General features: G+C 48.9%; 1 protein-coding gene across 1 annotated transcript in view; it reads left to right on the top strand.

Annotated features, from left to right (window-relative positions):
* CGN (cingulin) overlaps window positions 1-10762 on the top strand; it is a 29398-nt gene extending 18636 nt beyond the window's left edge. The window contains exons 11-21 of the mRNA XM_017877671.1: window positions 1524-1733; window positions 2061-2267; window positions 2636-2893; window positions 4472-4642; window positions 6042-6203; window positions 7104-7193; window positions 7664-7747; window positions 7844-7962; window positions 8305-8413; window positions 8798-8961; window positions 9278-10762. Of these exons, the coding sequence (XP_017733160.1) occupies window positions 1524-1733; window positions 2061-2267; window positions 2636-2893; window positions 4472-4642; window positions 6042-6203; window positions 7104-7193; window positions 7664-7747; window positions 7844-7962; window positions 8305-8413; window positions 8798-8961; window positions 9278-9419 (1716 nt within the window). The 3' untranslated portion in view covers window positions 9420-10762. The remainder of the gene's footprint in view (window positions 1-1523; window positions 1734-2060; window positions 2268-2635; window positions 2894-4471; window positions 4643-6041; window positions 6204-7103; window positions 7194-7663; window positions 7748-7843; window positions 7963-8304; window positions 8414-8797; window positions 8962-9277) is intronic.
* Window positions 10763-10824: the final 62 nt, after the last annotated feature.

Here is a 10824-nt window from a genome sequence, read left to right as displayed (position 1 = left end):
TTTTGTATTTTAGTAGAGACGGGGTTTCACCGTGTTAGCCAGGATGGTCTTGAACTCCTGACCTCGTGATCCGCCCGTCTCGGCCTTCCAAAGTGCCGGGATTACAGGCTTGAGCCACCGCACCCGGCCGCACACTCTATTTTTTTAAGCAACCAGTTGCACTAGTCATACCTTCATGTACTCTCCTTTCACTTTTTTTTTTTTTTTTTATGGAATTATATTTTACGTGCTGTAAAAGTCATCTTTGTGTACAATCCAATGGTTTCTTTTTTTTTTTTTTGAGACGGAGTCTCACCGTGCCACCCAGGCTGGAGTACAGTGGTGTAGTCTGGCTCACTGCAACCTCCGCCTTCTGGGTTCAAGCCATTCTCCTGCCTCAGGTTCCCAAGCAGCTGGGATTACAGGCACACACCACCACGCCTGGCTAATTTTTGTATTTTTAGTAGAGACAGGGTTTTGCCAAGTTGGCCAGGCTGGTTTTGAACTCCTGACCTCAGGTGATCCACCTGCCTCGGCCTCCCAAACTGCTGGGGTTACAGGCATGAGCCACTGGTGCCTGGCACCCAGTGGTTTTTATTATATTAACAAAGTTGTACAACCATCACCGCTATTTAATTACAGAACATTTTCATTACCCCCAAAAGGCGCCAAACCCGTTAGCAATAATTCCCCCCACCCAATGGCAACCACTAATCTACTTTTTGACTCTAGATTTACCTATTCTGGATATTTCATATAATTGAATCCTATAATATACGGCCTTAAGTGTCTGGCTTCTTTCACCTAGCATAGTGTTTTCAAGGTTTGTCCATGTGGTAGCAAGTGTGAGTACTTCATTCCTTTTTGTTTTTTTTTTTTTTGAAACGGAGTCTCGCGCTGTCACCCAGGCTGGAGTGCAGTGGCGCGATCTTGGCTCACTGCTAGCTCTGCCGCCTCCCAGGTTCACGCCATTCTCCTGCCTCAGCCTCCCTAGAAGCTGGGACTACAGGCGCCGGTCAACACGCCTGGCTAAATTTTTTGTATTTTCAGTAGAGACGGGGTTTCACTGTGTTCGCCAGGATGGTCTCAATCTCCTGACCTCGTGATCCACCCGCCTCGGCCTTCCAAAGTGTTGGGATTACAGGCGTGAGCCACCACGCCTGGCCAAGTACTTCATTCCTTTTTATGGCTGAATAATATTCCACTCTGTGGGTGTACCATGTTTAGTCCAGTCATCAATTCATGGACATCTGGGTTGTTTATACATTTGGGCTATAATGAATAATGCTACTATGAACATTCACGTATGTATACGTTTTTGTGTGAACACACATTTTCAGTTTTCTTGGGTTACCTAAGAGTGGAATTGCTGGTGATATAAATGGTAAATCTGTGTTTAACTTTTTGAGAAACTGCTGAACTGCTTTCCGAAGTGGCCACATCATTTTTCATTCCCCCTGGCAGTGTGTGAGAGTTTCAGCTTCTCCACATTCAGGTATCTTAGTCTGGCTCTAGGTGCCCCATCACCTCCCATTTCCTTCCAGGAGCTGCTCCAGGCACAGGAGGAGCTTAAGGAACTGCAGGCAGAACGGCAGAGCCAGGAGGTGGCTGGGCGACACCGGGACCGGGAGTTGGAGAAGCAGCTGGCGGTCCTGAGGGTTGAGGCTGATCGAGGTCGGGAGCTGGAAGAACAGAACCTCCAGCTACAAAAGACCCTCCAGCAACTGCGACAGGACTGTGAAGAGGCTTCCAAGGCAAGGGGAGTGGGCACAGGGCTTAGGAGGTGGAGGCTGAGGGTGTCTGGAGGGCTGAGGAGCCAGAGGGTGTGGAAAGTTACCTGTCATGGGTATGTACTGACCAGTTCCTGGGTCCTAGGCGTGTGGTTCAAAGAAGCCAGGATTTGGCAGGGGGAGGACACCTGTATCTCTGTAGGGGTGGGATTTTCAGGGAAGCATCTGGCTGGTGGCAGCTCCTCTCTTTAAGCCTCATTCTTATGGGCGGTCTTTGGGACGGCTTTCCTGGGTTTGGTCAATGGCCCCAAGCACTGGGGTCCGAGCTGCCACCCCCTGAACCGTCCTTAGGCTAAGATGGTGGCCGAGGCAGAGGCAGCAGTGCTGGGGCAGCGGCGGGCCGCAGTGGAGACAACGCTTCGGGAGACCCAGGAGGAAAATGACGAATTCCGCCGGCGCATCCTGGGTTTGGAGCAGCAGCTGAAGGAGACTCGAGGTCTGGTGGATGGTGGGGAAGCGGTGGAGGCACGACTGCGGGACAAGCTGCAGCGGCTGGAGGTCAGTGCTTCTGCCTTCCCAGCCCTCTCTGCTCAGCCCTGGTGAAATACTCCTATGCTAAACAGTCATCAGTTTCACTTTGTTCTTAGTGTGCATCTGTTTCGCCTCCCCAAACCCTCTGTTAACCTTGGGTCTATTTTCTGGAGTATACTTTGGCGCCAGTGTTCCAGTCTTCGCACTGGTATTTTTGTCTCTTATCTCTCACCCTTTGCTTGCTCTATGCATCTTGATTTCTTTGCTAGGAGCCTGTTTTCATTGCGCACCATTTTCATAAATACCTCATTTCTCCCGTCCAGCTACCCACCTCCAAATAACTTGAACCCAAGTTTTGCCTTTTCTCAGTCCAACCCTGCTTCCCTACCTCCCAGGCAGAGAAACAGCAACTGGAGGAGGCCTTGAATGCATCCCAGGAAGAGGAAGGGAGTCTGGCAGCAGCCAAGCGGGCACTGGAGGCACGCCTAGAGGAGGCTCAGCGGGGGCTGGCCCGCCTGGGGCAAGAGCAGCAGACACTGAACCGGGCCCTGGAGGAGGAAGGGAAGCAGCGGGAGGTGCTCCGGCGAGGCAAGGCTGAGCTAGAGGAGCAGAAGCGTTTGCTGGACAGGACTGTGGACCGACTGAACAAGGAGGTGGGGCATGGGGTATTCTGGGCCTTTAGGAAGAGGCCTAGCTCATCCAGAAGCTGGCCTGAGGGGACAGGGGGTTGGGGGAGAGGGGTTGGTCAGAATGTGTGATGTTTATGGCTAGGTGCGGTGACTCACACCTGTAATTCCAGCACTTTGAGCGGCTGAGGTAGGCAGATACCTGAGGTCAGGAGTTTGAGACCAGCCTGGCCAACACAGCAAAACTCTGACTCTACTAAAAATATAAAAAATTAGCCAGGCGTGGTGGCTCGTGCCTGTAGTCCCAACTACTCAGGAGGCTGATGCAGGAGAATCACTTGAGCCTGGAAGGCGGAGGTTGCAGTGAGCCGAGATCATGCCACTGCACTCCAGCCTGGGTGACAGAGCAAGACTCTGTCTTAAGAACAACAACAAAAAAAGAATGTGTGATGTTTGCTTTCCTCAAGTACATTGTTAGGAAGACCAAGACCAAATCTTCTGGAAGGGGCATCCTTCCTACCTCCCCTCCATGTTTTTCCTCTTTCCCTCACATCCCATTCCTTTATGGTCTTCATTCTTGGAGAGCATCTCCTGGGATTCTCCCTTAGGAGTCTATAAAACCTATATACAAGAATCGTCATTGGCTAGCGTGGGCAACATAGTAAGACTCTGTCTCTACTTTAAAAAAAAAAAAAATTAGCCAGGTGTGGTGGCTTGTGCCTCAGTTTCTCTATAGATGAGGAACTGAGACCCAGAGAAGATAAGTAACTTGCCTATGGTTGCTAATTAGTGGTAGAGCCAGGATTTGAACCCAGACATCTGTATTCCCAGCTACTCGGGAGGCTGAGGTAGAAGGATTGCTTCAGCTCAGGAGGTTGAGGCTGCAGTGAGCTGTGACTGCCCCACTGCAATACAGCAAGAGCCTGTCAAACCAAAAAAAAATCTTCATTGGTAGAATTTTAAATTTCGGTGAGGGGAAGAAGAAAAGAAAGAAAAAAGAAAAGGAAATAAATTGCTTTTCCTGCTAAGGTTCTCCTCCCAATCTTTTTGTAAAACAAGAGCAAACACGTAATATATTACATCAATTCTAAAGTGCGCATTTTATCATTTGTCAATGAAAAATGCACATTTTATCATTTCTGAAATAGAGTTTGTCTTACAACTTGTGGTATGTTATAGTTCAATTGGCAGATTTTTCTTAGTTGTACATCTTATAATCATTGGCACCTTGGGTTTGCTGAAATGGTCATTTAAGACTTACTTTGTATCAGGCACTGTTGTAAGTACAGAACTTCACATAATTAACTAACGTAATTCTCACAACACCTTGTGATATAGCTACTATTCTTATCCCATTTTATAGATGGGGAACGGAGACCCAGAGAGATAAGTAACTTGCATATGGTCACTAGTAAGTGGTAGAGCCAGGATTTGAACCCAGACATCTATATATAACTATTAGCTATACTAGGAACCTAGGCCCAGGAAAGAGCAAGAGAAGGCTGCCTTGTGAGGAAGGAGACCCTTGGGGGAGAGTCTTGGGAGTCTGGGCCTGGACAGGGACATTTATATACAGTGCTGAAGACCCTTTTCTCTGTGTTTCAGTTGGAGAAGATCGGGGAGGACTCTAAGCAAGCCCTGCAGCAGCTCCAGGCCCAGCTGGAAGATTATAAGGAAAAGGCCCGGCGAGAGGTGGCAGATGCCCAGCGCCAGGCCAAGGATTGGGCGAGTGAGGCTGAGAAGACCTCTGGGGGACTGAACCGGCTTCAGGATGAGGTAGAAGCCTTGGGTTTGAAGGTCCTTGCTGCTTTTTTTTTTTTTTTTTTTTTTTTTTGAGACGGAGTCTCGTTCTGTCGCCCAGACTGGAGTGCAGTGGCGCGATCTCGGCTCACTGCAAGCTCTGACTCCTGGGTTCATGCCATTCTCCTGCCTCAGCCTCCCGAGTAGCAGGGACTGTAGGTGCCCACCACCACACCTGGCTACTTTTTTGTATTTTTAGTAGAGACAGGGTTTCACTGTGTCAGCCAGGATGGTTTCGATCTCCTGACCTCGGGTTCTGCCTGCCTTAGCCTCCCAAAGGGCTGGGATTACAGGCGTGAGCCACTGTGCCCGGCCCCATCCTTACCTCTTAACTGAACCTGTGACCAAGGGTCCCTGGGGCCCAGGTTTAGGTCTAATGACTTGCAGCATGGAGGAATATATTGTCTGTAGAGCAGTGATTTTCAAATTCTGTGGCTTAGAGCCACCTGGGGAGATTTTAAAAAATCTCCACACCCAAGCTGTATTCCATACCACTTTAGTCATCATCTGTGGGGATGGGATCCAGGATCAGTATTTTAAAAAACTCCTCAGGTGATTCCAGGTTGTGTAGAGACTTTAAAAACAATAAAGAAGCTGGGGACGGTGGCTCAAACCTGCAATCCCAGCACTTTGGGAGGCTGAGGTGGGCAGATCATGAGGTCAGGTGTTCGAGACCAACCTGGCCAACATGGTGAAACCCCATCTCGACTAAAAATACAAAAATTAGCCGAACGTGGTGGGCGCCTGTAATCCCAGCTACTCAGGAGGCTGAGGCAGGAGAATTGCTTGAACCTGGGAGGTGGAGGTTGCAGTGAGCCGAGATCGTGCCATTGCACCCCAGCCGGGGCGGAAAATGGAGATTCCGTGTCTCAAAAAAAAAAAAAAGACAGAAACAATAAAGAAAATGAATGAGGGCAGGTGCAGTGGCTCACACCTGTAATCCCAGCACTTTGGGAGGCTGAGGCAGGCGGATCACAAGGTCAGGAGATCAAGACCATCTTGGCTAACACGGTAAAACCCCATCTCTACTAAAAATACAAAACATTAGCCAAGCGTGGTGGCACATGCCTGTAGTCCCAGCTACTCGGGAGGCTGAGGCAGGAGAATCGCTTGAACCTGGGAGGTGGAGATTGCAGTAAGCCGAGATCGCGCCACTGTGCTCTAGCCTGGGTGACAGAATGAGACTCCATCTAAAAAATGAAAAAAAAAAAGAAAATGGATGAAAAGTCAGTCTGCTTTTTATTGTCACCATACCACTGGTAATTCTAAAGAGTGACAGTGATTAAATGTTTCTGCCCACTGGGCTGGACTCCTCCTGCCCTTCAACCTTCACCTTGTTACTACACTGAGCTGTGGCATTTTTACCCCTGCTTAGATCCAGAGGCTGCGGCAGGCCCTGCAGGCATCCCAGGCTGAGCGGGACACAGCCCGGCTGGACAAAGAGCTACTGGCCCAGCGACTGCAGGGGCTGGAGCAAGAGGCAGAGAACAAGAAGCGCTCCCAGGACGACAGGGCCCGGCAGCTGAAGGGCCTTGAGGTGAGGGCACTGGGGTGTGACCTGTGGAAAAGGGGTGGGACTTCCAAGCCTCTTTCTGTACTAGCAGTCAAAACTGACAGCCCACAGTTGATGAGTTTTGTTTGGCTGCAGTATTTTAAACAACTTTGAATCAATTGCCAATGTTTAGAAATTTATAGATGTCACCTAAAAATTTGGATTTCTAGTTTCTTTTGTATTTGGCAGATATGGTAATACTGAGTGTCTTGTCCTGAGTCTGCATGGCAACAGTTGGCTGGAGCTGAGCAGTGGGTTTCCCCTTTAGAGTGAACAGTATTCTTCAGTTTGCTATATTTGATAATAATAATAACAGCAGCAGCAAACATATTGTGCTGTGTGATAGGCACTTAAGACAATCCTCAGAATAACTCTGTGGGGTAGGTAGTCTTGTTTTCTCCATTTTACAGATGAGGGAAACTGAGGCACAGAGAGATGAACTTGTCCGTGGTCTACTGCCAGGAAGCAGTAAATCTGATTTTCAGACTGGACAGTCTGGTCCCATGTATATACTCTTCGCCTCTACATGGTACTGCCTCCAGTGCCTCAGTTTCTGAGTCTCTTCATCTCAGCCTTGGCCCAGGTACTTGGGTTTCTCTCTGTTTTCCCATTAGAGAAATAGGGTTTTCCAATGAAAAGTAGATTCTGGAGTTTGCCTGTCTGTCAAAGGGCAGTGACCTGCCCCGACCTGCCCGTGATGCCACATCTGGTCAGCAGAGGGCGCTGGCTCCATGGTGGCTCTGGGCCCCGGCAAGTACCAAAAGGTTACAGGGATGTGCAAGAGAGAAAAGTCTGTTAATGCTGGCGTTTGAGAGGCTCCTGGTCTGAGTTTGGCATTCTGGTGTCCAGCATTTGGGACAAAATTAACTTGTTCTTCTGTCATAGGAAAAAGTCTCACGGCTGGAAGCAGAGTTAGATGAGGAGAAGAACACTGTGGAGCTGCTAACAGACCGGGTGAATCGTGGCCGGGACCAGGTAACGCCCTCTTTATCCCTCATCTCTGTTTACCCCTGACTACATCACCTCTTGGTTCTCTCAAAAACAACTCTACCCTCCCATCTTTCATCATCTGGCTGCCGAATCTGTGCATGGCTGGGTCTATTTCAGGGTCTCATCTGCTTTGGGAAGGGTTGATCAGTTTCCTTGGGTGGAAAGAAGCCAACAATTTGTGTGGAGGAAGGGATCCTGGTGGCCTGGGCTACTCTCTGACCTGAATTGGGGCTTCTTTAGTTTACAAGGGATACTAGTTCCTGGTGGGACGAAGGAGGCCCTGTTTACATCCTCTGCCTCCTCCCATTTGAATGTGCTGTGATTTTTTAGTTGCCTGGGAATTTTTGGATTCAGGGTTCAGAGACCATCCTCCCATGACTCGGCCTCACTTGGTTCAGCTTGCTGGTTCATCCTTAGCCCTCCCCAAGTCTCGTCCTCTCACTCATCCCCACTAGGTAGATCAGCTGAGGACAGAGCTCCTGCAGGAGAGGTCTGCTCGGCAGGACCTGGAGTGTGACAAAATCTCCTTGGAGAGACAGGTGAGAGGGGAGGGGAGGGTTCTTAGGGATAGACCCCAGGAGGTGGGTAAAATGGCCAGTGGAGTGCTAACTGTGGAGGCTTCCTATCTCTCTCAGAACAAAGACCTGAAGACCCGGTTGGCCAGCTCAGAAGGCTTCCAGAAGCCCAGTGCCAGCCTCTCTCAGCTTGAGTCCCAGAATCAGTTGTTGCAGGAGCGGCTACAGGCTGAAGAGAGGTGACATAAGCCTATCCTTCCTCCCTCCCTTCTTCCCTCCTTTTCTTCCTCCCTCCTTCTTGGCTTTTCTCTTCTATAGCTCCCTTCATCTTCCACCTCAGATGTGGCCAACCTGGCCTGATCTTTAGGGAACCTTTTCTCCTGATAGAGAGCAAAGAGAGTTGCAGAAATTCTGAAATGTGAATGATCTCACTCTCCCTTGTTCTTTGAATCTGCCCTGGATCCTGCCCAGTCTAACGGTGGGGCTCATGACTGAGAGACGTCCTTGGGGACAGTAGGGGGCCAAGTTAGGATTCCCTTAGAAATGGGGTCACTCATAGACATTCTTCTATCTCATCTTAGGGAGAAGACAGTTCTGCAGTCTACCAATCGAAAACTGGAGCGGAAAGTTAAAGAGCTATCCATCCAGATTGAAGACGAGCGGCAGCATGTCAATGACCAGAAAGACCAGGTGAGGACATGGCACCCTGGGGCCAAGCAACCCGGGGCAAGTATATATTATATGTTTTCCTGAAAACCAAGGGAGGCCCTTATCCCCCATAGGTCTTCCAACCTTAGACTTTTCTTGTATAAGGACAGAGATTAGATTGAAAGGGCTAGACTAGAGAAGTCGTAGTAAGCATATATATTGAGTCCTTATGATGTGCTAGGTTCTGTAAGTATTACACATGTGTTAATACATTTAATCCCTAAGACAACCCTGTGAGGTTAAGGAACTTGCCCAAGGCCACATTTTTCCAGCGACAATTATCCCTTGACAAGATTGTTAAGGGGGAGGGTCCCAGGCCATGGTAGTAGATGCTATTCCAATGTGTGGACTTGGTATCCTGCCCAGCTAAGCCTGAGGGTGAAGGCTTTGAAGCGTCAGGTGGATGAAGCAGAAGAGGAAATTGAGCGACTGGATGGCCTGAGGAAGAAGGCCCAGCGTGAGCTGGAGGAGCAGCATGAGGTCAATGAACAGCTCCAGGCCCGGATCAAGTCTCTGGAGAAGGACTCCTGGTATGGGCTGCCCTTTTGCCCTTGCTCCATAGGGACACTAGAGCAGGGAGGGAATGGTCTCTCCTGTGCTGGATAAGGAGGAGAATCTCTAAGATGGGACTGTGTAGTCACTTGTTTCTGGTCGGAAGCCAGTATATTTATTTCTTAGTATCTCAGCCACCATCCTGTACCTCATCTCCCCAAATCTGATTAGTTGGGGATTTTGTGAGTAAACTTTAAGCCTTAGAAGAATTGGGGTTTCTTTTGTACAAAAAGGGTGGCTGTCTCAATATTTCTTTTTTCCCCTCCCTAACCATTATTCTTCTCTCTGAGTCAGGCGCAAAGCTTCCCGCTCAGCCGCTGAGTCAGCCCTCAAACACGAAGGACTGAGCTCAGATGAGGAATTCGACAGTGTCTACGATCCCTCATCCATTGCATCACTGCTTACGGAGAGCAACCTACAGACCAGCTCCTGTTAGCTCGTGGTCCTCAAGGGCCCAGCAACCAGGCTCAAGGCCTATCCCAGCAAGTGCTGCTCTGCTCTGCCCACCCTGGATTCCACATTCCTATGGGTGACCCAATTATTCAGACCTAAGAAAGGGAGGGGTCTGAATGATGGTGATAAAAAAAACACATCAGCAATAAGCTGATAGATGGACTTTCCACTGTAGGAGTGGATATTTCAAGCCAAATGAGCCCTTTCCTCAAGTGCCGACACCTCCCTCATCTCTCTCATAGTGGAAGGATGGTCAGCATTAGGCTGATAGAGACTGAGCAGGATAGGAAGGGATAGAAATTGCCATGTGTACAAAGCTTTATTTTTTAGCCCTTACCCCTAAGGCTCAGGGAAATACCCTATGTTAATGTGCTCCCTGGATTCCTGCAACTCATTGTCCTTCCACCCTAGAGCAGGGTGAGGGGAATGTTATGGGTAACGGACATGCAGGCATGGCTCTACCCATTTCTTTGCACAAGTATGGGGCCCATGTGGTCGTCCCCATATCCTTCCAGTTCCTATATTTTTGTCTTCTTCCTTTCCCCTCTTCGCCATTCCTACCTTGCATTTTTCCCCTCAGTGCCTTAGCCAAGGTAAGGAGATAAGGATGCTCTTCTTGCCTTTTATATCTGCACATTCATACCTCTCCAAAGACCAGCTTTTGCCCAGCCAGGGCCCTCAGCCTTCCCTGCTGCCCCAGTGATTGAGAGAGCTATTGGGGGTTTCTCTGCCAATGAGCCGCTGGGAGAGGGACTTTGGTAGGGTCATGATAAAGTGGCGGGGGTCTGGTCCTGCTCAGGGTTTCCATCCTTCCTCCTCTCCCTCCTCTGTGACTGTGGATATGGTTATAAGGTGGTTGCACCTGGGAGCCCTGACAACTGTCTGCAGAAGTTCCAGAAGTAAAGGTGTCAGTCCCTGTGGCCTTCCTTGGGGCTTCTCTGACCAGATGTACCCAACTTTGGTAAAAGAACCAAGGGACCCTCATTTTCTGAGGTGCTTGGCCCTGATTCAGGGCTTTGCAAGGGGTTAGAAGCTGACTGTAAAAATAGGAAGAGAGAACGGAAGACATTTATTTCTCCTTTGGATTTTGGGGAGAACCAAGTCCTGGTAGGGAATAGGTAAGGGAGATGGTTCACGTCTCATATTTCCTAAGCAGGTTGTATAGGGAGCCGGTGGGAGGAGGAAGGCTGTTTTCACGAATGACTTGTAATGTCATGATTAAAAAAAATTCCTATATTCTTCTGCAAATTGGACATTCTTTTCCAATCCAATCCAGCCTTGGTTTTATCTTAAATTAAATATTAAAATTATACATTTATATTGAAATCCTTGATTTGTCTTCTCATTCTTTTTCTTGGCTTATTTGGAGGTCCAGGTTTTATGAAGTC

The sequence above is a fragment of the Rhinopithecus bieti genome, unplaced genomic scaffold (genome assembly GCF_001698545.2).
Source record: "Rhinopithecus bieti isolate Rb0 unplaced genomic scaffold, ASM169854v2 scaffold_10548, whole genome shotgun sequence".
Taxonomy (NCBI): domain Eukaryota; kingdom Metazoa; phylum Chordata; class Mammalia; order Primates; family Cercopithecidae; genus Rhinopithecus; species Rhinopithecus bieti.
Note: the sequence above shows the minus strand (reverse complement) of the source record. Positions and strands in the feature narration are given on the sequence as shown.